The 27,732-nt window shown below is 37.3% G+C and overlaps 1 protein-coding gene across 1 annotated transcript in view; it reads left to right on the forward strand.

Moving 5' to 3' along the window:
• Positions 1 to 27,732, forward strand: part of PDXDC1 (pyridoxal dependent decarboxylase domain containing 1) — a 44,747-nt gene that overhangs the window by 9,661 nt on the left and 7,354 nt on the right. The window contains exons 2-19 of the mRNA XM_032793421.2: positions 573 to 646; positions 1,258 to 1,323; positions 3,108 to 3,191; positions 4,377 to 4,523; positions 8,612 to 8,801; positions 10,719 to 10,787; positions 11,678 to 11,756; positions 12,726 to 12,810; positions 13,645 to 13,693; positions 13,795 to 13,896; positions 14,113 to 14,238; positions 16,385 to 16,435; positions 19,209 to 19,272; positions 19,678 to 19,766; positions 22,108 to 22,213; positions 23,312 to 23,483; positions 24,220 to 24,332; positions 26,734 to 26,855. Of these exons, the coding sequence (XP_032649312.1) occupies positions 573 to 646; positions 1,258 to 1,323; positions 3,108 to 3,191; positions 4,377 to 4,523; positions 8,612 to 8,801; positions 10,719 to 10,787; positions 11,678 to 11,756; positions 12,726 to 12,810; positions 13,645 to 13,693; positions 13,795 to 13,896; positions 14,113 to 14,238; positions 16,385 to 16,435; positions 19,209 to 19,272; positions 19,678 to 19,766; positions 22,108 to 22,213; positions 23,312 to 23,483; positions 24,220 to 24,332; positions 26,734 to 26,855 (1,788 nt within the window). The remainder of the gene's footprint in view (positions 1 to 572; positions 647 to 1,257; positions 1,324 to 3,107; positions 3,192 to 4,376; positions 4,524 to 8,611; positions 8,802 to 10,718; positions 10,788 to 11,677; positions 11,757 to 12,725; positions 12,811 to 13,644; positions 13,694 to 13,794; positions 13,897 to 14,112; positions 14,239 to 16,384; positions 16,436 to 19,208; positions 19,273 to 19,677; positions 19,767 to 22,107; positions 22,214 to 23,311; positions 23,484 to 24,219; positions 24,333 to 26,733; positions 26,856 to 27,732) is intronic.

Consider the following 27,732-nt stretch of genomic DNA (forward strand, 5'->3'; position numbering starts at 1 on the left):
GCAAAGGCTTATATTTTTACTTTACATACACAGGTTCATAGAAGTTGTAAGTGAGAGTTTCCTGGGGCTACAGAATGACTGTCAATAATAGCTACAGTTGGGACTGAAGGATACCACAGAGATGAATTCGCAGATCCAAGCTATATATAGTGGGCCTGATTTGACCACCATGAACTTTCCTGAAGTTTTTTCAATCTGGATTTCAAACTAGCCTCCTCCCTCTGCTGCCTCTTCTTGCTCTACTCCTTCCTCCCCACCCCAAAAGACACAACCTGCAAATTTAAGTGTTTGGAATGATTTTTGGTTTGCTTGTTGAAGAAAGGTTTGAATCTAGAGGTTTGCTCTGGATCTATCTGTAATAAAATCCATGTTGCTATCCAGTATAATTTTTTTACTTCAATACACAAATATTTATTAATTTAGTATATTTTGAGCTGAAGATTCAGTACTTGATATTTGTTACCGGTATGTAACTTTAAACCTGGGCTTATTCTAAGTGGTAAAAGCAACTGTGGGAGTAGTTAGTGGCATTTGGGATTACCTTTCTTTTTTTTTCTCTCCCCCAATAATAGATGGTTGACCCTACCTTAGCAGAAATGGGAAAGAATCTTAATGAGGCCATGAAGATGCTAGAAGATAATCAAAGGTATCTACAAAGAATAATGGCTGGTAGAACAGCAGATATATGTTACACATGTAGATACTGATGCCAATATCTTCAAGGAAGTGGAATGGGTTTTTTTCTACTAATTCTAGGACCGATCATTATCAGATATTTGTACTTAATTTCTGCCATATTTAAATCAAGAATGTTTCTTGACTGAGGGTGTTTGTTATTAATGGATATTTGCAGGGCCAATCCAATACATATTTTGTAGCATTCAGTCTAAATCCAACCAGGACACATTTTCTAAAGGCTTTGACTTGCTCTTAGCATGTGAATCATGGCGTCACAAGTAACTTTTACTTCCATCTCACGTGATCTGCTGATAAAGGTTTTCACCAGCCTTATAAAGCATAGTCTTTTTAAATTTTTTCTTCTTAATCAATGGAAAGTCAAATCAATGACTCTTTTTAAGGCCATCCTTAATTAAATCTTATATTAGGCTTGTTGATCTATTCAAACTGTATTCTGTGATTTTTGTCTCTTGTGAACATGCCAATGTATTTTTGAGCGTCAAACTGCACTAGGAATTTGTTGCTATGCAACAAAAAGTTAAAATGTAAGTAACTCTTTTTCTTGTGTGTTTAAATTAGAAAAATTGAGGAAGAAAATGAAAAGAAGTATGCAAGGAACGATATTCCTGGACCACTCCAGGGGAGGTAGGTGACAATGTATTCTTTATATTCGGTGTACAAACTCCAGGGGCGGCTCCAGGCACCAGCATGCCAAGTGCACGCCTGGGGCAGCAAGCAACGGGGGGCGCTCTGCCGGTCACTGCAAAGGCGGCAGGCAGGTTGCCTTCGGCGGTATTCCTGCAGAGGGTCCGCTGGTCCCGCGGCTTTGGCGGACCTCTCGGAGGCGTGCCGCCGAATCCGCGGGACCGGGGACCTCCCGCAGGCAAGCCGCAGAAGGCAGCCTGCCTGCCATGCTTGGAGTGGCAAAATACCTAGAACCGCCCCTGACAAACTCTTAAGTAAAATGTTTGCGATAATTTTGCAAGGAACTTATATACTATCATGAAAATTTACTTGTCCAGCCACAAAATCTGGTCTCCTGACTATGCCCACGATTGATATATTTTATTTATGGATCAAAAAAATTACTTGCCCTTTGTGAATAGGATTTTGTGTCACTGGTAGCTAATGAAGCATTAGTTGTTTGCAATGTTGTAACTGTGTTGATCCCAGGATATTAGAGAGAAGGTAGGTGAGGTAATGTCTTGCATTGAACCAATTTCTGTTGGTGAAAGAGACAAGCTTTCAAGTTACACAGAGCTCTTCTTGAGTTCTGATAAAGCATTAGAGAAGATAATTTAATGGAGTTTTATGTCTTTATTATATAGCATAATTTTTATGTAGATTTACTTTTAAATCTGAAATATTGCATTCAATGAGTTTGAGATGCACATTCAGACAGGAAATTCATACTTGAGAATGATATTCCACACTATGTGAGGCACAAAGCACCATGTTTAGGAATATGGTTGGCCTTCACAGAAAACTATACATCACTCCGCATAACAACCTAAAAGTTTACATGCTATGATTTGTGCATTAAATTGACTATTGCATCTGAAAAATAAGATTCAGGTTTGCATTGTCATAATCTTTCTTCTGCAAAATCATTCATGAGCCCAGACTAAGACTGCAGTTCAGTTTCCATTCTAATTTAACATGAGTTTAACAGCAGAAGAATATTGTGAACACACAACTTGTTTTTATTTAAAAAAAACAACAACTTGTCTTTCATGGAAGTTAATGAAACTGGTATGAATCGATGAAGTTGAACAGACTTGTAAGAAGTTGGGAATGCTTTTTATTAGTGTAACTGTTATCTCTTTCATACTTCCATTATTTTTCATTTTATTAATTAGGTTTTAATTTGATACTATTTCAAGTTGGGTTGGTGTGTGGTGGCTTTTATTTTTTGTACTTCTAGCAGTTGTAAGGCAGCATAGTTCCAGAAATGGTTTCAAGAAACACTTTCTATTCACTAAAACAGATGTTTGTAAGTAATCAGTGTATTTTAGAGATAATATTACTGAGAGATGTGCTCAACTTTGTGAGCTTGTGATTGGATCTTCTGAGTTTGGACATCCACTGGCAATGTCTTCACCTACAATCCAGCACTTCAGGGCTGAACGATTGCTTAGTCAAGCTTGTCAATCCAAATCCTCAGATTTCAAGGGAGCCTCTATGTGGGCCAGTTCCTTAGGCCTGTTGAAATGCCCCCTGTATAAGTCAAGAGGATCTGGACTTATTGATACAGCAGCCTTCCCACTCTGATCCTGTTGTGTCCTCCACTGACAACTTTTCCCCACCATCCCAACATTCTGCAGAGCAAAACCCTTGTGTCTTTTTGCAAAACAGTTGTAAGTGGCCTTTAGGATCTGTATCCTGAGGTACTAGAGTTGCTCATCTGCTTACCATTTTTCCTTTCCTAGTGGGCAAGATATGGTGAGCATTCTCCAATTAGTACAGAACCTCATGCATGGAGAGGAGGAAGATGAGTCATCACAGTCTTACCGGTAATGGTAAATTGCATTGTTCTGTCTGGAAGATTATAACTTGATAACTATATTTGCTGTGATAATTTTTGAAGCCACAAATTGTACACTTAATTTTTTTTATTAATTTTGAATTTGCAACAGTGTAAGCTGTTTTGACTAAACCTTTGTTACATTATACACTGAACCAGGAGAAAAAGTAACATGTGGAACATACCTAATAGGAATTTTTTTAATAGTCCTGATAGCAAATTGAAATTGGGTTAAATTATGTAACTATCCATGACTTGGTGGTAATGTTTTCCTCAAAATAGCCACACTCTTTACTGCAGTGAATTATTAAAAGCAGTTGTCAGCCAGGAATAATTCCCTGCTATACACAACTCAATTTCTTTGAATTGTCCTCATCTTTATGAGCATTGCTTATGCTGCCTGCATTCTGTGGAAGCCTAATTTTTTGACTTACCTTCAGAATTTTTAGTTGCATCAGATATAGTATAGTTGTAAATTACAAGTTGCATAGTAGCTCTGCATATGGATTTGTTTTGTTTACAGTGGGGTACTCTGAGCCTGGGAATGGGAGTCACAGAATTCTAATCCTTGCTCTGGCACTGACTTATTTGTAGCCATGGGCAATACATTTAACCTCTCTCCTTCCATTTCTCCATAAAATGGTGATACTACTAGACTCCCTACCTGCACAGGAGTGTGGAAGGTCAATATCTGCAAAACAGTTTGAAGATTTAAAATGTTATGTAAATAATAGTTATGAGAAAAGATATAGTTTAAACTTCCAAGTTTCATAGCGTCTACTTTCTTTTTTTGTGTATACCAGGCCTAGGCATATGTTTAATGCACACTAAAATCTTATTGTAAAAGGGCAGTTGCAGTTTTAAGATGTTAATAGATTGAGAGAAACTCTATGCTCCCTTTTAGGGTTTATCTCAGGCAGCTAAAAGGTGTCTAAACTACAACTGCCGTGTCTGCACATGTTAATTAATGTGTTAAAATTCACCTTTTCTCCTAGTGTAGACATGGCTCTTTTATACATCATTCTGGTATATATTTGAAGAAAATATTGCATCTTAACCCATTCTATGACATTCTGGGCATATCCAGTAAAAGGAGTAAACATAAACCCATTATAAACATGCATGACATGTATCAAGCTGACAGTTATTCTCATACGATGTTTCTGGTTTGTAGACTTCAGAATGTTGGAGAGCAGGGTCACATGGCTTTACTGGGACATAGTCTGGCAGCTTATATTTCAGTGCTGAACAGGGAAAGGCTGAGAAATCTTACAACTAGAATCCTTTCGGACACCACTCTGTGGCTTTGCAGACTCTTCAGGTAAGTCATGAATTGCTTATTTATTATGCAAGTTACATAGTAAAAATGGTTTTTTAAAAAAAAAGTCTGAAGTACGATTTGTTATCTTGATAACCTTTTGCCTTAAATTAATGGTACAGTGAAAGATCTTAAATACAGCACACTTGTTTACAGGATGCTGTTCTTGAAAGCCAAGAACTTGTCAATAATATACCAGTCATAAAAGTATGTTTTTATAAGGAATTTACAATGGAGTTAGGGGCCAAAGTACAATAGTGTGTAGACAGATGGTTGAATATCCATTTTTATAAGCATATATATGCTGTTGAGCCTTGTAGTGCTTTTAAAAGAGCTCTTCCTCTCATTGGTTCTGCCTTAGACTTTGTTTAGTTTTTATGTATAGAACAGCTGAGGAATTTTCATTGTAGCAAGTATATTTCCTGAAGGTCTACCTGAACTTGTAATTTAGATCCAGCACTGGAGGGGAAGGAAAAGTACAAGGAATACTTCAGGTAAAAAGAAACTTAGTCAAACAGCTAGGTTATTTCCTTGTGCGGCTTAATTGCATGTAAGATTCTTACTCAGAGTGCCTTAGTCTTGAGATATGCTTTAATGTATGTGAAAACAATGCATTTCTGGTGCCAGAGCTGTCTGACTTGCAGATTAAAATGAAATTTGGCTGCTGCAAATATGGGAAATATTTCCCATTTGGTAAAAACTTTTGGGTGGGACAAAGCTTTACTGATAACTCACTTAATGGTAATCTAGAGGTATTCCCTTTCCCCACAGTTCTTGAGACCTGGGTTGAATGACTGACCCTGGACTAACATGGTTTGTACATGATGTAAAATACAGGATGTTAATTTGCAGACAGCAGGAAGGGTAATGGGGATAGCACATGGTGTTCAGTAGGACCCTTGATGGAAAAGTATGTTGACTGGCTCCAAAGAGTGGCTTATGCCAGTCCCCTGTCATGAAAGCACTTGCTATTATAGTATATGGCTATTATATGCTGTATGCAGTGGATGGTCAGTGACAAACTGATAAGTGGTCTCTGTCCTGATAGGATTATAGTGTAAAGTGCTGACAAAGACAAATGGTACAACAAAGCAGATTTACACAGAGGTGTGATTAGCCATGTGTGTCTGCAAACTGAGTTTTAAAGTATTCAGTACTATAAAAGCCAAGGCAGCAAGGGGAGGGGAATTAATGATACTCAGGGCTCTTATCTGAAGGGAGCTTTAACTTAAAACAAATGTAGTCAGGAACTGTTTCACTTTAATATCATAACGTTTCTTTAGGTTTGGGGGGCTCCTGATGGGAATCGTAGTCTTATGTGAAAAGGATATATTGTCCATTAGCTGTCTCAATAGCAAATCCATTTGAGCCTTCCTGTAGGAGGAAGGAGTGAGGCACGGGCTTTTCATTAAATTAACTGATGAAGAGATAAAGGAAATAACTTAAAACTGACCCAGCCATAGAGCTATTAAAGTTACAAATTATCCCCACCTATAGATGATAAATGAAGGCTTGTTTTAGCTGCGTACAGTGACAAATGGACCTTCTGTAGAGCCAATATAATCAGCATTCTCTAGTTGATAGAATATAAGATGAATGAATATCTGTATTTAGCTATTTAGTAAACTCTTGTGTGACTTTAAAAGTTTTTGAAACCTTACATGGATATGAGGCTACGTTTCATGGCTCAAAGATGAGATGCAGATGGGTTAAGCAGAAATCCATCTATTTGACAGTTTATGTAGCGATGGTCCTAATACCCAGTCTTAGAGGAGCAGTTGATCTCATTCTGACACCTAATAAGCATGTTAGCAGTGATTTCACATCAAGCGTGAATACCTTCTGGACCTTGGAACAAGTGTGTAGGGTAAGATGAGTGGTATATTTGGTTTTACAACTGCATTTATATGATATATCCCAAAGAGTCTATGAATAATTTTTAAAATGTTTCTAAAAATACATTTAGCTTACCTTTATATTTCAGCTCCAAAAATGTTTCATGGCTACCATAAAGCAAGATGGAATGTCACTCATTAGGAGTCATTTGGGTAATTTATGGTGAGGCTGGATGCTGCAGGATTTAAAAAATTTAAGCTCAGGGATGGACTGAGTGACTCTTAAGTTATTCAGGATTATTGATATACATATTGGACATAAATGATATAGCAAAACTCCTACTTCCTTGTCACTTAATAAATCCTGACCTGTACTACTCTTCCTCTTGTTGTCCCTTCATTTTAGTTAGGTGGCTATATTTCTTTACACTGGAACTGTCATACCTTTATTAGATACCTAATTCCACTATTGTCTCTTCTTGGCTTTTAAAGATTAGTGTGCATATCACTGCTGAAGCCGAAATCCTTCGTTCAGAGAGATGAAAACAAATTAACTACTAGTACAGATTTGTAGTCCAACTTCCTAGGCAGTAGACATGGCAGTGTACTAAATAAACTGCACTAAATGGCAGTCTGTTTGTTTGTATTTCAAGGAGTGTTAAAATAGGACATGAGTAACGTTGGGTATTATGGATTTGTTTGCTAGTGGCTTCATACTAAAGTTTGCAAGATCCTGTCCACGTTTAACTCTATTTAAAAAAAAAAAATCTATTCACTCTGATTTTACAATATTGTGCTTTGAAACTGCATCCTCCTCACTGACTCTTATGATTCTTACAGATGTGAGCCATACCCACTTGCTGAGGTTTTTTTATAATGGGATTTTTTTAAAAGTGTGAAATCTTTCCTGTTCCTCAAATGTTTCCATCTACATTTTATGATTTGGTGGCTTCACTCAGTGCATATAAGTCTGAGAAAATATCTTTGCAAACTTTGAGGCTTTTAAAGAGTGGTTTTCTTGCCCAAGTCCCCTCATCAGGGTCAGCAAGCCGCAGGGGGCGGGCTGCTGGTCACTGTGAGGGTGGCAGTCAGGCAGCCTTCTGCGGCGTGTCTGCGGGAGGTCTGTTGGTCCCGCGATTTCAGTGGTGGGTATGACGAAGGCGCGAGACCGGCAGATCACCCGCAGACATGCCGCCAAATCCATGGAACCGGCGGACCTCCCGCGGAAACGCCACCGAAGGCTGCCTGACTGCCGTGCTTGGGGCGGTGAAAAACACAGAGCCGCCCCTGCCCCTCATCTACTTTGTTGTAACTGTAAATAGAAATAGAATGTAAAGTAAGCTTTCATAGTTACTAATCTCTGTATGTGCCAACATAGTTTACTGTACTCTCCCTTATCTTAGTAAATAATTTTTTTTTTTTTCCTTTACCCTCCAAAGGTCACTTCCTCTATTTGTGTCATAACCATGATCCACTGAATCTTTTTTCATAATCTTTGTCTCCTAGAGTCACAGACTCCTATGATATAATAACATGTCTCTGGACTGGATGGGGGAGATCAAATTAAAACCTTATAAAACTAGAATTAACGATTTACCCTTCATCTGATTTCTATCTTGGCTTTGTTTTATTTGTAATGTTCTGGGGTTGGATAGAGCTTCTAATTTAATGAGGAGCCAGAACATACTAACATATAACAGCACTTAGATACTTTTGTTTCAGATGCTATTTAAACAAATAAATGTAATATAGCAGACACAAAGCAGAAGATTGGAAGCAAGGAATTCCTGCGGTCTAATTTTGACTCTGGTCTTGGGCAAATTACTTAGCCTTTCTGTGCCTCAGTTTCATATGCCCAATGATTATACTGATGTACCTCTTCATAGAGTACCTGAGGGCAGGTCTACACTACAGCAGGGATCAACGGTGGTCAATTTAGTGGGTCTAGTAAAGACCCGCCAGATCAATTGCAGATCGCTCTCCAGTCAACCCCTGTATTCTACTCCCAACAAGAAGAGTAAGGTAAGTCGACGGGAGATTTTTCTCCCGTCGACCCCCCACGATGTAGACCCTGCGGTAACTCAACCTAAGGTATGTCAACTCCAGCTACATTATTCACATAGCTGGAGTTGTGTAGCTTAGGTCGACTTACTGTGGTACTGTAGACATAGCCTGAGATAGAAAGCACTTTTATAACTGCTCAGTATTTACACACACTAACTAAACTGGGACTGTTTCTGTTGGTTTGTCTTACAGGTACGAAAATGGATCAGCTTATTACCATGAAGATGATCGTGAAGGTCTCTTAAAAGTCTGTAGGCTTGTCATTCACTCTTGCTATGAAGACTATACAGTAGAAGGATTCAATGTGTTATATAATAAGCAGCCTGTTATATACATTAGTTCTGCAGCCAGAACAGGCTTGGGCCAAACTCTCTGCAGTCAGGTAAGTAGTTTTAGTGTAAAGTTTTGAGTCTTTGGTGCATATAGAAACTTACAGGTATCATCATGCCTAGTGGCATCCTAACTAGATTTTGAGAATGGATCTGGAGGTTCACAGGCAGAAACTGGTATGTTGCAGAAGCAGCACATTTTTTGTGTGGGTTGTTGCGGGTGAGTAATGGGTGGGTGGAGGATTGCTTTTCCATCCCTGTTGTAACTAGAAGGTCTTTCATTTATCTCCATTCTGGAGCATCCACTGCTGACCTCTCATTGGGGCTTTACTCAGTTTGCCAGTGATACTCTGTCAACCAGAGAGGATCTTTTTGCGCAAAGTGAGGTTCTCTGACTCTCAGGCCGCTGAATATGCTGTGTCTGCAATCGTGCTATTTGTGCATTCACACATCATCCTGGTATCTGAGCTTCTTCTGAGTTGTTAAATGACAGAAATACCCTTCTACCTCTCTCTTCCTTCCCGGCTTGTCGAAGATATAGCGTTTCTAGAATTTTTTTTTTAAAAAATTGTGTGTATGCGCACACTGAACTTCAGTTTTCTTGTACTGTCCTAATGATCCAAATTTTTTTGTTTTCTTTAGTTTTTTAAGCACAATTTCCTTGATACTTCTACATTTTATCTTTTAACCAAAATTAGTAACAACTGATGAAGAAACAATGAAAATCACAAATAAGATTGTGCTGAAGCCAGCCAAGGAAGGAAGAGAAGCCATGCCCTGAAGCCAACCAAAAAATCTGCAAAAACAATAATATAAAACATAACGTTGCAGTTTGCAAGACGGTTTTCTTATTTATAAGATTCCAAAGCAATTCCAAAACATAAAAAAGAACATAAACATATTGGGAATAAACTAAAATAGCCCAGAATGGAGCTATAGGGTTCTAGTTTACAATATTCATCTGGACAGCAAGATGATATTTTCTGATTGCACACAGTTTGTATATTCCAGCAGTGATGTGAGAGTTGTAGACAGGAATTTTCTGAACTTTTCTTATGAAACAATTGCATCTGGTTTCTTTTTTTAAGGATGATTGTTCCTGGTTTCATGTAGACATTTCAGTATAATAATAATTTTTCTTTTTCATGACAAGCTTCTTGTCTGAAATGGTATTATCACTAAAGCATTACTGAAAGATGTCTCAGTTTACTGTTGAACTTTACTTTTTCCTAGGAATATTTTTCTGCATCCAAGTTCTTTGAAAAAATTAATCTCACTGAATTTTACTTGGAATAGTGAGCTTGTAGATAGGTCCTGAATAAGAGAAATTGTGGTTTTTAAATTTAATCTTTGAAAAAAGGCCAACATTATATACAACAGCATGTTGTAAAAATATATGCAATATATTGCATAAGTTGTATGAAAATTTCGTGTCTTAACTCTCTCTCCTATGCAATAATTTGCATAAGTGAATATATATATAATATACACCTTCAATAGGCCTATTTATGTGCTTAAATGTTTGCTGGATTAAGGCCAAAGTGCTCTGGACTGGGCAGGATTGAGTCTATTGTGAGCAGCCTCATTTCCTTGGTGAAGGTTAGTGTTTTATCTGCGCTCACTTGTAGTGCAGTCCTGCAGACAAGATACAAACTCTGAAAAATGTCCAGGTTTGACTTATTGTCTACTTCCCCTTACTCATGTTAAAAGCTAAACTGTTACTTTACAACTTTTGTTACTTTACAGCGGTCTCTCTTTTTTCTTTTCTCCACTCTTAGTCTGATCATAAGTTCTAGCAGAAAACTCATTTTTAAAATGCAAGGAAAATCACTGGTAGCAGAGCCTCTGTCACTATGTGTTTGCGTCTTTCAATGTCTTTTTTTGATTTCCTCCTTGTAGTTCTGTGAGCAGTTTAAATAAGTAACATAAATCGTGTGTGAGTTGTTCAAATTCCATCTTTCTCGTTGCAGCTTGGGTTGCCCCTTTCATGCATGTGCCGCGTGCCTTGTAACACCATGTTTGGATCCCAACATCAAATGGTAAGTTTGGGGCATTGTCTTTTTAAACTGACCTCTTCTTTTTGTTTTGCAGAACACTTATTAAGGAATGATTTGAGAATGTTGTTAGGAAGGAGTGATGAATATTTGACTTTTTCATCCTCTGAGCTTTCTCGGTGTAGATGTAACAGAACATTGGCTATTAATTGGCCTTAATCTCTTAAAAGTAATCAAATCAGAAATGTGTGTAGCACTTGTATCCTGAACTCTGTACTTATCTACAATGTGTATTTTGGTGCAGTCATTAAGGGCTTTCTAGTTTGAGTCTCTGGAAATATGTAGACCCTGAAGGTAAATTTTTAAAGGAGAAGTTTAGGCTTGAACACTAAACTTTTTTGTTGCTGTGTCTGACATCACGGTGAATGATTAAACTTTTCCTTGTGTTCTAATAGATTCATGCAGGTAAAAGTCCATGAAAGTTTGTATTACAAAAGCCTGATTTTTAGAGTTGAAAGATGAACCCTAAGTAAACCAGGACCCAATATAACGCCCATTGAAGGCAACAGAAAGACATTCTGAGCTTATAGCATGGGAAGTACTGTTGAGTCCATGCTTCTTAAGAGGAAGGCTATACATTAAATAGGTTTCTTCAGTAGAATTGTGTCCAATGTAAATTCAAAACTCTGAATTTTAAAAGCACCTACTTTATCTGTGTGTTTATGATGTATTTGACCTTTTTTGTCTTTGGGGCTATGGGGAAATTGAAAACTCAGACAAGAAGGTATTAAGAATTTAATCAGTGGATTAGCTTTTAAAATGTCAGGAATACTATCCTGTGCTACTTTTAGAAACCCCAATTTTCCAGTTCAACAGGAACATATTATGTACTGTCTGTCTAATGCAGTATTTATATTTTTTCTTATTGGTGTCAGGATGTTGCTTTATTGGACAGACTAATTAAAGATGATATTAACTCTGGAAAGCTGCCACTATTACTAGTGGCGAATGCTGGTAAGTATCCTGAGCAGATAATAGTAAAACAGTATCCTAGAAAAAAATAAGTATTTATTTTTTAGAACTTGGAGTTGTAGATAATATTGATGACTTGTGTTAGAGTAGATCTGTTCCTTGATACAGAATATCATAGTGACTGCATAATATTTAGCTGTCCAAGAATTTATTTAAAGGAGTGACTTAGGACCAGATTGTACAACATTATTAACACTCATGAGAACTTACTCATAAAAGTAGTTCTATATATATCAGCGGGCGTCTTTCATGACTTAAGGCTCCACAGTTTATTCTTTAGTGAGCACAGCTTAGCTTTTGAAAAATGGGATTCTAAAGCTGACGAAAAACCTTTCTATGGTGTACATGCCATTAACTTCAAAAATTAACTTCCTCTGAATGAATAATTGAGCAAATGTTTCAATTCTTCTTTAGTGATGAAAGTTTTTTGTTTGTTTTTTTTGGTAAGTGGAGGTGGGAAGAAAGTGCTGTGCTTGCTTTTTCCCTTTTAGAAATAATAAGGGTTTTCTTTATTTTGGCAGAGGTCATTCTTTGATGAATTAAGTGTATTGAACTTTTTTTTAAATAGAAATGGCTGAGTTTCTGAATGCTTGTGACATCTAGTCTCCCAAGTACTTTTAATTAAATAGATAAGAAAACACAGAGCTTTAAATACTATGAATAAAAATCACATTCTCAGTCAATCAAGTTGAACTTCTATGGTATCCAATGTTTTAACTTCACTAGCGCTTTCTCCACTTCATGAGTCCATTCAAGATAAGACCTGAATTTCTAACGAAAAGAAAAAAGACACCAAATGTTTTCCCCCTCCCCCTCGCAGGTGACCTTTTAAACAGTATTTGGGGTTATTTATTCATGTAGAGCTAGAGTTAAATGCACAATCAATGTTTATTATGTTTGCTGAATTACACATTTGATATTTAAAGTGACTTTTCTTTCCTTTCAATTCAGGTACACCAGGAGCAGGTCATACAGACAAGATTGGGCGACTGAAAGAACTTTGTGAGCAGTATAACATATGGCTACATGTGGAAGGGTACAGAACTTGAGACTTCTTTCTGTGTAATCATATTCACTAATGAAACTTCTGATAATGGTGCAACTTGTAATTCCATAGCTAACATACTCTAATGTCCACAGCTGTTTTGCCATTATTAAATGTTTTATATGCCAACATAAATTTGCCACTCTACAAAATTTAAGAGCCCTGCAGATGTCACTTTTTTGTTGTAAAAGGTTATTCATGTATATGTAATTACTGAGCATGAAGCCAGTAAGTAACCTGCCCTTGCTTTGAAGTGCTTGGAATCGAAATGATACAAGACACAAAGTAACAGTTAATAGGGATTATTGAAGAGGCGAAGGGAGGCTGGAGTGCTTGAAGAGATGAAAGTTAGAGAACATATGGTGGCTAAGGAAACTGGTGCAATAGGCAGCATGATTGAGAACAGGAGTAACAGAATAAGTAGTGTTAATAGAGGAGCCCCTGCTTTTAGCCTGTGAGCCCTCCAAGCAGAGCCTGTTACCTATTTGGCCCTGAGCTACCACTGTATACAGTTGTGTACCATACATTTATGACATGTTGTGAATTATTGATAGAATGCTACAGATGAAGTATGATTAGTACAGGATGGATTAATATCTCTAAAAAGTTGGACTGATATCTAGACTAAAATGAAATTTTAGTTTGTCTGAATTCTGGAATATTAAATTGTAATCTTTACTTTATGTGCAATAAAAATACATGAACAAAAATGACTTCCCTTTTATACAACTGCATGAAATATTTAAAATGAAGATTAAAATGCTACCTTGTAGTTGAAGAAAAGCTGTAAATAATTAATTTAGCTAAGACTGTTTTCCTTTCCAGAGTGAATTTGGCAACTTTGGCTTTAGGTTATGTCTCCTCTTCAGTACTGGTATGTACTGGTGTGTCATAAGTATAATGCTCTAGACTTCAAAGTTGTTACATAATTAAAATCTGGGTGGCCCATAATAAACTTGAATGTTTCCTCTTTAGGCTGCAACAAAATGTGACAGCATGACTCTTACTCTGGGCTCCTGGTTGGGTCTCCCAGCAGTACCTGCAGTGACACTCTACAGACATGAGGATCCTTCTTTGGTAGCTTTTTTTAATGAACATTTAGATACTAGAGACTTTAAACTGCAACCATGACATGATCCTTTTGTTCCTTTATAGATGCCTAAATAAACAATAAGTTGCAAAAGATCCTTCTGTTAATGTTGTGACCTGTTTTTGCGCTTTCATAGCGTTAGAATGAATCAGATTGTGTTGACATTTTAGTTATTCAGTGACAGTATTCTTTCTTGCCTTTAGTCCTTAGCTGCAGGCCTGACATCAAGTCAGCCAGTAGAGAAACTCCGTGCCCTGCCCCTGTGGCTATCCTTGCAGTACCTGGGACATGATGGGATTGTAGAGAGAATAAAGCGTGCATCTCAGCTGGTAAGAAGTAGTTCGTCTTCAAATGATGTGCTAACTTTTGCTTTTCTGAGTGTGGGCAGGGGGATCTTATTAAGGATCTTTTTACCATCTTACTTGAATAAGTTCATTCTCCAGACAGAAAGTTAGTTTAAATGGCAGTATCTGGTTTGGTTACTGTCGTCTGGGCATCAATAGCAGTATATAAATATTCATCTCTTTATTTAAGACCACTTTGATAACCATTTTAAAATAAATCTTTGAATATGATGAAGCATCTCAAAAACAGGTGCAGCGGATCTGAAATAAAGTGAGAATTGTTGCCAAATATGCTGAAGGTGTCGTCTTAGTGCATACTATACTAAGACCAGCCATGTTGACAGTTACAGTATTAGCACTTCTTTTTAGGCTATGTCCTCTTTACGGGAGGGAGGGAAATTAGGAATTGCAAAGTGAAATCCTAGTGGATACAGGTCACAGGTAGTTTTTACTCTATCTACTTCAAGGTAAAAAACCCAGGTGAGGAATATAGGGGTAGACCTTGGCAAGATACACTGAGATAAAAACTAACCGTGTCCTGTCTCCACTAGGATTTTGCATTGAGATAGCTATCTCAAGGTAAAAAAACACCACTCTTTGCAGTGAGGTATTGCCTTAATATGCCCAATAGAAAAGGATTCAGATAGGTGTTTATAGGTTTTACATTTTTGTTGTTTTTGGACATTGTTTAAGAAGCAGTTGTTAGTTATCAAAACTATTTAAAGTAATCTAAAGATGTAGTGGGATCCTTTCATGCTGAAAATTTACACCAAAAATATGGAATCAAATCAGATTTTTAAAATTAATTGTAAAGTTTACTTGCAAGGCAGCTCTTGTGAGTATCTTTACTTTTAAAGGAAGGATGGCCTTTTGTTTTGTTTTATGCACTGGATTGGGACTTAAAAGGGTCAGTGCCTGGCAATGCCACAGACTTCCTCTGTGACCTTAGGCAAGTCACTTAATCTCTGTGCCTCAATACCCCATCAGTAGATGAAGATAATTATTCCTTTCCCCCATCTTTTGTCTTTTCTGTTTAGAATGTATGCTGCTCAGGGTATAGAATGTATGTTACTATGTATTTGTACAGAGCCTAGCACAATGGGGGTGTGTAGGCTTACTGGAATGCAAATAATAAGTAGTAATTTACAAATCACTGAGACAAGGGGTTCCAAATGGAAGTACTGAGGGTTTCTTAAATGCAGTGGCAAGAACTGTTTGGAAGTTATAGCCCTTCAGTGAAAACTCAGACGAGCACCACTCAGAGCCTGCCCCAACCCCCTGTCCCATCCCATACCCAAACTCTGCTGCTGCTGGGGGAGGGGAGGTGCAGAGCAAGGTAGGGAGCCTGCTCCCTCCACTCCAGCACCAGCATAAGCAGGGGTCCTGGGCCACATGCCTGCTGCCTGCCCCTTCCCTCCCTCCAGCACTGGCTGGGGTCCCACACAGTTGGCCGCATGCCCCCTGAGCACCAGTGGGGGACCCGCAGCCTGCCCCCTCCCCCCAGCATCTGGGCTACCTTTCCGAGCACCCATGGCATCCCCGGGACAGCCCCTCCCACAGATTTTAGTCGGGTATATAGTAAGTCATGGACAGGTCACGGGCCATGAATTTTGGTTTACTGCCCGTGACCTATCCGTGACTTCTACTAAAAATACCCATGACTACACATAGCCTTAACTATAACCAATTCATTACTATAATCTTCCTTCACATAGAAGCTAATTCTTCTCAGATTTTTGATGCCCAGTTGAAGTTAATGGGAGCTGTATACATGCACCCAAGGGCTGACTGTTGGCCATAAGTGCTAATCTATCCCATTAGTATGTGGGAATTTATACATCCACAGTCTTTTGAACGGACTAAATAAAATGTAAATTTTATCTACAAAGCTTTAGGTGTATACATATATGCACATGTTTGAGTCCTACAATAAACTATTTTCCTAAATAATATACTGTTAATATTCCATGATAGTGGTAATATTAATTAGACAGAGATTCTTGTTTGTAGCATTCTAAATTTAAACTTTGTAAATGTAAACTCACACTTATGGATGTTGAGTTAATGTTGTCTCTGTCCATGAACAGTAATTTTAAACCAAAAAATCTGTTTTTTATTCTTTGTTCTTTAGAGTCAGAGATTGCTGGAAAACTTGAAGAACATGGATTTCATTAAAACTTCGGTACAACCTGCCTTTAATACTTGGAGTAGTTTAGCAACTGGTGGTTATTAAATATCAAATTGTTTGTGAAACAAATTATCTTAAAAAAATGTGATCCTACCCATACCTGTGGCGGTGGTATCATTCTGACTACTGAAATTACCCCTTAAAGTGTCAATGGAATTGTATAAATTTATTTGCATATAGCAGGACTTGGTCCCTAGATTGTATTCCTTGTCCCATTGCTGTTTCTCTCTATGCACACTCAAGCTATGGATATAATGCTCAGAGGCTGCCTCTGTGTTGCTGAGAAGCACCCAATATATTAAAACTTTCCATATTCTTTTATGGTGCACTTTTTTATATTTGAAATTCATTCTTGACTATGGATTTAGCAGCACCCCGGCCAGATGTTGAGATAGTGTGGATGTTCTTACATCTGTAGACAAAGTAGTTGTCCTGCTGTTGAGGGTGTTATGATACAGGATTGTGATGTTTGTTTTTAAAAAAAAAACAAAACAGGAAAACACTGCTCTTAACTGAATACTCTAGTTTTTAAGTGAATTATTTCTATTGCAGCTGTTTCTAATCCAGTTTGAGTCGAAAAGATGCCCTATTCAACAGATATTTTTATTGATCTGACCCTTGTGTATTAGAATAACTACTATATTCATGTATCAGAGGGGTAGCCGTGTTAGTCTGGATCTGTAAAAGCAGCCGAGAATCCTGTGGCACCTTATAGACTAACAGACGTTTTGGAGCGTGAGCTTCGTGGGTGAATACCCACTTCGTCAGACGCAGGTAGTGGAAATTTCCAGGGGCACCATGAAAGCTCACGCTCCAAAACGTCTGTTAGTCTATAAGGTGCACAGGATTCTCTGCTGCTTTTAGTATATTCATGCTAGTTTTCATGGAAAACAAATGACCACAGATCACGTGTGAGTGACAAAGTAATTTTATTGTGAAAATAATCTTTTAGAACTCATGAGTTATGAGATCCACTGTAGCCATTCCACCTTCACTATATATTGTTCTTAATGTCTTCTGCTATGTCACTGAACAGCTCACTTATCTATTCAGAGAGATTTTATGCAAGAAACTTTTGTTCATAGAGCACCAAGGAAAAATTAACTATTAAAAAATAAAAAATTACTGTCTATGAATGTTATCACATTTTTCACTTATAGTGTCCAAAATTCAGTTGTATGTAACTGAAATAGAATAAAACCCCTTTTTCTGTGAGGGGTAGTTTATGCAAACATAGCAAAGTATATATTGAGATATAAGAGTGGTTATACTGTGGGGGATAGCTCAGTCGTTTGAGCTTTGGGCCTGCTAAACCCAGGGTTGTGAGCTCAGTCCTTGAGGGGAACTGGGGTAATGTCTGGGGATTGGTCCTGCTTTGAGCAGGGGCTTGGACTACATGACCTCCTGAGGTCCCTTCCAACCCTGATTTCTATGATTCCAATAGCCCAGTAACCTGTGACAGTGCCAGATGCATTCAAGGGAATGAACAGAACAGGGCAATTATCAAGTAATCCATCTTTGTCATTTAGTCCCAGCATCTGGCAGTCAGAGGCTTAAGGCACCCAGAGCTTGGGGTTGCATCCCTGACCATCTTGGCTATACCATTGATGGACCTGTCCTTCATGAACTTATCTCATTCTTTTTTGAACCTGGTCAGACTTTGGCTTCACAACATCCCCTGGCATCGAGTACCACAGCTTGATCATATTGTGTGTAGTACACTCTACCCCGATATAACGCTGTCCTCAGGAGCCAAAAAATCTTACTGCGTTATAGGTGAAACCATATTATATCGAACTTGCTTTGATCCACCAGAGTATGCAGCCCTGCCCCTCCCTCCCCCGGAGTGCTGCTTTACCGTGTTATATCCAAATTTGTTTTAGTTGGGTCGTGTTATAGCAGGTAGAAGTGTACTTCTTTGTTGTTTTAAACCTGCTGCCTATTAATTTCATTGGTGATCCATGGTTCTTGTGTTATGTGAAGGGGTAAGTAACACTTTCACTTTCTCCACACCATTTATGATTTACAGATCTGTCACATCCCCCTCAGTCAACTTTTTCAAGCTGAATAGTCTGTTTTTAATTTCTCCTCATTGGAAGCTGTTCCATACCCAAATCATTTTTCGCCTTCTCTGTACCTTTTCCATTTCTACATATCTTTTTTGAGATGGGGCAACCCAAACTGCATGCAGTATCAAGGTCTGGTGTTCCATGGATTTATATAGTGGCATATTTACCATCTTTTATAATCTATCCCTTTCCTAATGGTTCCTAATATTCTGCTTTTTTGACTGCCGCTGTACGTTCAGTTTAAGTTTCAGAGACTATCCACAATGACTCAAGATCTCTTGCTGAGTGGTAACAGCTAATTCAGCCTCCATCATTTTGTGTGTATAGTTTGGGATTATGTTTTCCTGTGGCATTACTTGCACTTATCAACATGAATTTCATCTGCATTTGTTCCCCAGTTTTGTGAGATCCCTTTGTAACGCTTGCGAGTCTGCTTTGGACTTAACTATCTTGAGTCATTTGTATTGTCTGCAAACTTTGCCACCTCACTGTTTACCTCTTTTTCCAGAATCATTTACACAAAAGTTTTATGATGAGCTAATTTTTTGTTAGTACTGAGTCAAAACATTACATAACCTAGAACATTGTTAATCTAACAAACCAAATGATCTGGTGGTCTCTAATGTCAGTTTGTACTACAACAATAAAGTTGTTTTAAGTGTTTTCATAACAACACAGATTTTTTAATTCCATTTTAGGTTGAAGATGAACTTAGCTCTCCTGTATGTGGTGTTCAAGTTTTCCCAGAACTTCCAAACATAGGTGTGTAATTTATAGACAAACATGATGGTTGGTCTATTAATTCAATAAGCTAGTTGTATTAGGTACATTACATGTGCACTTTTTCTAATTATCTGAACATAAAACAAGTTTGTTTATATGTAGTGGTTAGAACCACCCCATAAATTGTATTCTTGATGCAAAATTCCATGCATTGAGACAATGGAAGGTGATTACAAATTGTTGCAATAAATACATTTCAATGCTATAATTGCTTTGGAATGACATTTTTTAAATCCCATGTTTGCCCTTTTGAGGTCAAATAGAGTTTAATTTTCCTAGATTTCAATAAACACATTTAATGAAATTTGTCTCAAAAAATTGCCTTTTGCTTTAGTTAAATAAATGAAACTCTGTCTCTGCGATTTTTGTGTCTTTTGGGTTCAGATCAGATGCTACATGCTTGGACTGGCATCTATAATTCAACCCCTATAACCAACAATGAGACACACACTTGTGACACCTTCAATCAGTGGGTAAAGTTCAATGTTCATTCTCTTAAGAACTAAAATGGATGTTCTGTAACACAGAGGAGGATTGAGTTCCTCAGAGAATTATATAACCTAGAACAAACTAGGTCAGTAGTGATAGTTGCCACCAAATGGGTATTTGGTATCCTAAGTGAAATCAGCCTGGAGAGTTTGGGGATTAAAAAGATGGTTTTAGTCTCAAGCACTGGCAACCCGGGTGTCTTTCATATGTTTAAGGTACAAAATAATTATGCTGAATTTAACCCTGATGAAAAACATGGATTCTCTTTAACTCTTGCGTGCCTCAAGAGGTGTGTGTTTGTTTCTTTAGGCCACTGAGATTAAATAAATCTGGTTTTCCTCAGCATTTAAAAAAAAAAAAAAAAGGCAGATCTGAGTTATGTTGCTTTCACTTTACAACAGTTATGTCTCCATTTTAAGTTGGTACTTTCGGGAGGTGAGGGATGTCCTGTATTAGGGATTCCAGTATCCTAGGAGAGGAATGAGTGTCACCTCCCTTTTGCCACAAAAACTTGTCTAGGTTTCTACTGCTCAGAAGTGGAGTAAGCTAAAATTTAAGGTGTTAAACTGCTTACTAGTAATTTTGACACATCAAGAACTACAGCAAGATCTACTGATTTACTTTTGACATCCATTTGAAATGTCACTTTCCACTCAATCTTAGAAACTTTGTATCTACTTCCCTACTCCAGTCTAGGTTTATGAATCTTTTTACTATACAAGCACTAGAGGAAGGGGGAAGCAAGACTACCAAGTGTCAGGACCTTCTTTCCCTACCCAAAACAACTTCCTTATCCATGCCTTGCCTTGTATGAAATCCATGTGTGCCTCCTTTTTTTCCTTCACATTCAGAGTGGGAGCAACGGTTGCATTATGTGTTAAGAAAATGCATCTCTCTAATTGCATAAAATATGCACACTCTAATTAATAAGTATTTTGAACTGTTATACATTCCCAACCTGTTTGGGACCCCAATAACAAAGGCAGCCCTAGATTCTGTTAGGGATCTTATGAAATGGAACACATGCAGGGGGACTTCGTTCAGGAACCTTTCCACCTGTTACTTTTTCCTTCCACCTCTATGTACTCATGACCTCCATTGGCCACTGCCCACCTGCAGTTGTTTCTCTAACCTATTTGAGGCTTTGAGCCACCTGGAAATCTAGTTGGACTAGAAAGTCAAGAGGCAGAGCTAAAACACAACTTTCCAAGCTGGGAAACATGAAAGCTGGGAAACACGACAGCAGGAAGGAGAAATTATGCTGCATGTTTCTGTCACACTTCCCTGTAACACGTAATCCCACTGACTGATGACAGCATGTAGCATTAGTGTGGGTTGAACAGGGGCTAACCTTCATTTTGAATTTTTCATAACTTATTTATGCTCAGAGTCAAGAGTGGCATGAAATTCAACTTAGATATTCTTGGCAAACACAAATTCTTCAAAATAAAAACAATAGAAAGTACTTCTGGCATGAATTGGCAGAAATTTTGTGGTTTTGCAACTGATTTTATGAATGAAGGATTTGGGTATCTTCAGAAAAGAGACCTTGCCATTATAAATAACAGTGAATCTTAGTTGTATTAACAGGACGCTGCCAACTTAAAAATTACACAGTTTTATCTACTATTGTTACAAATAAAGACCAAAAGATGATGACAGATAGTTCTGTTTTACTTGATGCATTTACTTATCAGTCCTTGTTAGTGTAAAATTTTCACAGAGCAACAGGGGGAGAGAAACTTTTTACAACCATTTAAAAAAAAATCACAAAAATTGAATGGCAGCTTAAGTATCTGAACTACTTTTTAATTTTTTTTTAACTGAGTAGATTTCTGGTTGATAGCCTCCCTTTATATACTGCAATTTCAGTATTTTTCTCTAGCTGCTACTAGTAGAACTCCTACTAAAATATACTTTTAAACAAGTGCATGATTTTGTTTTTAAACTAATTATTTTGTAAACATAAACATATTCCTGCTTTATAGGAGAGGAGGTAACCATCTTGCAATAACCACTGAAAAAATTACACATTTTGTGGTTTGCTTAGAAATTGTGAAGTAGGTTTTCATTTTGTTAATATAAGTGTGCAACTTTTGTTTGTTTTTATAGGTGGTGCTTTGAGCTTGCCCACAGCTAAAATTTTACTATGCTTCAGGGAATAACGAATAGTTAACTTTTAAGAAGCAAAGGGAGAGAAACTTTATTAGGGACAATTTAACAGACAAATGGTTCGTTGAAACTATGGGAACAGTCTAATGCAAGTTGGCAATAATGAGAAATTAATGCTCAATAAATTCCTCTAATTTTGCTTTGTCCCTTCAGCTAGGTGAACAGTTGGCACAGTTAGTGCCTGCCAGTGGAGTTGATGTGGTAGAACTAGAAGATGAAGGCACATGTGTACGTTTTAGCCCATTAATGACTTCTGCAGGTAAATGAGTCACTTAATTTAGCCACTTCCATAGATATTTCATCCTGAGGTGAAAAAAATGGAATTTGCTTTTTAAAATTGTAAATGCATGTGTAAAATATCTGTATGTTTAAATCTGGTCTCCTTGGGTTTGCTTTTTTCCTTATTTTTATATTGAGAGGATGTTTTAACACTACAAAAACAACTTCAATATTCCATTGTGCCTTGGTAGCAGTCACGTTAGAAGTAACTGAATTTCCCGTAGCTTTGTCATCTTGTATAACATTATGTTGCACCACATCTGTAAAGCCTTTTACTTTATACTGTCTACATTTACTGGTGAGAACAAGGTACGAAGCTGAGTTATGTTCCTATCTAAAACTGTCAGAATACAGAAACATTGAAGATGAAATATCCTTGCCTTTCCCTCTCTCATCTACTTACAGAATGAAGAAAGAATTTGCCCTGCTTATTCAGATGATTAGACACAGGAACTAAGCCCATGTTGAGAATATAATAGACTAATTGGAAGACTAATAGACTAATTGGACTAACATTAAACTTTTGTTATTTTTATTAGTATTGTAAAGAAAACTTTTTTCCCTCTCTTCTAGAAGAGGGTATAGGCTCTGAAGTTACAGAGAGATGGAGGTAGCTACTGGGAAGAACTTTTAAATTAGAAATTAAACGAGAGAATAAGGGATTCCAGTTTAATGAGTAATTGGTGATACTGAACTTTGTAATTAAAACTGAAGCTGATCTTTTTTGTAGCCTTTTGGCTGTAGAGAGAGGGATTTCCTGTTGCTAACTACCATTATTACTTTAGAATATCAGAAAATCAGTTTCTTGGTGTTACAATTAGCTTATTTTTTTCTCCTTAATATTTGACTCCAGCCATTTTGATGTGTTAAGTGTTTTCAGTGAATGGCAAGCTGAAGAAAAACAGCCTTCAACATACAGATTAAGATAATTTAATAATGTTCAAAAATCGTATTTAGGATTGGCTTGTAAAGTGGGTTATCTATAAATATAGGTAACCATGGCACCTGTCTTACCATATCTAAAATATGAAAACTCGGTCAATTCAGTAATTCACATGCTAATTCATTAGCTCTTCAGTTTTAGGAACGGAAGTACAAGATGTAGATCAGTTGGTGGACTGCTTGAAAATGAAGATACCAATACTGACATGCACACTGCAGCTAAGAGAGGAATTTGAGCAAGAAGTGAAAAGAACAGTAGGCTTGTCATATATTGAAGACCTCAGCTGGCCAGGACTAGGTGTTGTAAGGTAAGTGTTAGGTAGCTCCAGACATGACATTGTTTGAGCTTTACTTCAAGAGATATTTGGATAGACAGTACCTTCAGCAGAGAGAATAAGTGCTCTCTTCACTAGTGATTTTTTGGACCAGCAAAATCTGGCTTATGGCAGAGCTGCAATTTTCTTAACTGACTTGTGAATAAACTACACTTTCTTAAGAGGATGTCTGAATTTTGTGAAATTACTTAGAGGAGTTTGGAACTTTCTAGAAGTTAAAGACCTGGTTTGCTAAAATCATTGTGTTAACAAGTAGAATTTAAGCAGCCTCGTGGATCATTTGTAGTAAACGTTAATGTACCTGTGTACCTTATGTATTTAGCCTACCACTGCAGTCAGTTTATCTTTAATCAGTAGTAAGACTTATTTGTCTCTCTTTTGGCAAATACAGTGCTGCTCATATATTGGAGATCATTATCATTAAGGTTCCTATGTGATCAGAAAGAGCTGAGCCATTATCAATACAATATTTCCAAAAAGCTATTAAGAAATATTTTTCTGTATCCAAAAATGCTTTTCCTTCAACTGTAAACGTTACCAAATTTTCTCCAACTTAGTTGGTCACTATCACTATTCAAACTTTACCCACTACACAAGTTTACAGGTACGTGTAGGTAAATTGTTGAAAGATGTTAGAAGTGCAGATTTGTTCTGTTATGTTTGCATTGTAAAATAAAATGGTTTGCTGTCCTCTGGCTTGATTTTAAAGATATAACAGTGATAGGAAGAATGACGACAAACAAGAGAAAGAAGCAGAGAAAATTAACACTGGACTTTTGAAAAAATTAAATGAACTGGAATCGGATCTCACTTTTTCTTTGGGTAATTATCACTGTTGGTAATATCAGTTCTGTAAATAATCAAGTCATTACCCTCAATTCTTTCTTCCCCAAACTGTATTATAAATCTCACTACAAGCCATATATCCATGTATTATTAAAAAGTTCTGTCTGCTTCTACGTTAAACAGTAGATGTTTCTACAAATATTGTTTTTCTGATCTTGCTTCCTTCCCCACTGCTCGTTTCAGTTGAGAGGCCTACTAGAAAGCAGTAGTGTTGCTTGTCAGCAACAGCTTCAGCAGAGTACATCCATTGTTCCCAGAGAACTCACCAAACCTCAAGCATGATTATACTAAACTGAGAAGTGTTTTCATCCTAGAAAACCCAAATGTTATATTGCTTTTGTTGACAAAGTTCGGACTTATATTTTGTTTTTGAGGGGGCGGCGGAAAAATGTTTTCTTTGTGACTTAATTGGGAAAATTCAAAAATTTGCTGTTAGTTTAGGAACAGCAAAGAACATTTCTTAATGCAGTGTTTACTGGTGGTCCCCCAACCCTAAGTCTATTTCTGATTGTTACAGAGGTGGCATATGCTAGACAAAAAAGGCATCCAGTCATAAACATGTTGATCGTAATGATCATTACTACCAGTATTGCATTCTCAGTTATAAGTTGATTGTGCAAGTGAATTACCCACCACCAGGTATGTTAGAAATGTGCCTAATTGGAGAGGTGTCTGCCTCAGTATTGTACCTAATGAAGCAGGATCTTAATCTCAGACTGGGCTGTTTACTGCATTCTGTGACTAGGTTAGATGTTTTAGGTGACTCTGGCTATAATATATAACTGAAATACTCAGTTACATTTTAACCACTGTATTGCAGGAGTAAATGAATGTCTTACGATATGTTTTGATTGTCCTTGAAATGGTAGGAATGTGTGATTCATTTAGTGGTTTCCAGTCTTACTGTAACTAATTAATAAAACCACTCATTTTTAATTTTTTTAAAAGCAAGTGGCCTTGACATCATGTGTGAATGTGCTTAAAGAAACAGTTGTCTAAAACCCCACTAGAGTGATATAAAATCAGTGAAACATGAGATTCTGCATAAACTTAAACAGTGGCCTCTGTGCACATATGCAATTTCCAGGTGAACCTTGACTGGTCGTCTCAGTGCTACTTCTGCTTTAAAAAGACTACACACAGCGCTCAAGAGCATACCTACAGCTGCTGCATTTCAGCTTTCTCTCAAAGGTGAAATGGGAACATTGAAAATATAGCAAGTCAACATTTTTAGATGGTTTTGCAATGAGTTAATAATGATAAGAAGGGCCACATTTCAAGAGGTGCTAATCAACAGGTATCTAGTCCTATTGATTTTAGTGGGAGTTGAAGATGAGCCATACCTTGAAAGAGGTACTCACCACTTCATAGGATCATGCCCTTAATTTCCTAAGAACTACATAAACATAATTCAATAACCATCTCTATGAGGCGGGTATTTTAATTTCCCTTATACTGAGGTTAAGTGACCGCTCCAAGACATGAACTCAGAAATTTCTGTCTTCCAGATCTTTGACAGTTTTAAAACCCCCAATCCTGCAAACTTTAGGCAAAACTTTCTTTTTTTTATCATGCTCGTTGAGCTTTGGCTTTGTGGAAGCCACTTAACCTGTTGTTGTTTTTTTTTCCATCTGTAAAACGAGAATTACAATGCCTACTACACAAGTGTTGTAAGGATCAATGGTTGTAGACTGCTTTGAAGATGAAAATCAGTAAGTGTTGCTGTCACCTCTACTTAAGGCAGTGTGACTATAGCATTACTTTTCTATTGGAGAGTTTTAATCTTATATATTCATCTTTAAGAATAAGTTGAAATGTGTCAGTTATGGATCCATGCTGTTGAAAGATGTCCCAGAATAACGTGGCTCTTTAGAAGGTACAATAATGTGCTATTTAAGTGTGTTTATACAGTATTCGTTGTAAAAAGGCCTCATTAATCCATCTTTGTTCAACAGCAAGGGGAAGAAAGGGCCTAGTGGCATCCCTCAGAACACCACAGTTTTTGGAATAGAAAACTTCTTCTTATAAGCACACAGTTGTATAAAATATGTACTGTATTACTTGCTATCTAAACTTAGTGATGTCGTTCCTCTTTGAAGAAGTGCAGTGCCAAGTACTTAAGTGTAATCTTTGCATATGCCCAATTCACTGAAAGAAAACTTAAGTACTAAAACAAAAATATGGTTGGATTCCCTGGCACATAAGTGTGAGTAGTAGGGATCCTGTTGTAAGGCTATCTTCCTCTATGAAGCTAAATATTTTTCTCTTTTTACTAACTACACAATCTAGTACATTTTGTAATTTGAAACCTTGTTAAAGAAGCACTTAGATTTTGCTGCAAAAGTGTTAAAATATGGAATCTCCATTCTGTTCATAGGCCCAGAATTTGGAGGGGAGAAGAACTGTGTGTATATCGGCATGGTAACTGAAGATCTGGATGTGTCTGAGCTGGTAGAAACTATTGCGGCAACAGGCAGAGAAATTGAAGAAAATTCTAGAGTATGTATTGAAATCTTACCTATTTTCAAAATTACAAAATGTTTTAGCAGTAGTTTTTCTCCAAACTGGTTTCAGAGCAACTTCTTACTCTTTGATATGAAAGAAAATTGCACGTATTTAGCTATTGATTTGCATCTACATGGTGAGAGAACTTCACAGTATTATGACTCTCTCATGATACCTTGGTTTAGGTTTACATTTTTGTGTTTATAACTCTTCTGCTAGCATTAGACACCTTTCTAGTGCGGAAATAGGCAAACTGAGTGACTGTACGGTTTCCATAATGGTTTAAACTGTCAGAAAAAAATTTCCCTTTTTGAATAATCTCGGGCAGATCATCCACTGGTGTAAATTGTCCCATTGAATTCAGTGAAACTATGCCAACACACCAGCTTGAAAATCTGCCACTTAATGTTTTTCATTGATTTTATTTGTTAAATCAACAGCTTGGAAATCGAATGTACAATGTCTTTCTTGCTAGTAAAAACATTGGTGCTTATACAGGATTACCTGTGACGCTTTGGTTACTATCCCTAATATCTGGCCTATTGAAGTTGTCATAACAAAACCTTCAGTAAAAAGGAAAGTGATGGTTATCTGAACAACACTGCACCCACAGAATAAATCCTTGTTCAGGTGTACTCTGAATATTCCCACTTCTGGGGATGTGCTGATTAAATAGCAGTTCCTGGTGGAGTGTTATTGTGCCTCTCCTGTTCCTTCCCTCACTGTTCCTGAACATTTGAGAGTGAGACTATAAAAGAGGGTATTGGCTCCATAGTCACCTCATTTTCTTCCAATTGCTGCAGTGGATAGATCAGGAACTGCATTTGGACTCTTAGCCTGAATCCCGTGCTTGGATAGTGCCCATTACGCT

Source organism: Chelonoidis abingdonii, chromosome 9 (genome assembly GCF_003597395.2).
Source record: "Chelonoidis abingdonii isolate Lonesome George chromosome 9, CheloAbing_2.0, whole genome shotgun sequence".
Taxonomy (NCBI): Eukaryota; Metazoa; Chordata; order Testudines; family Testudinidae; genus Chelonoidis; species Chelonoidis abingdonii.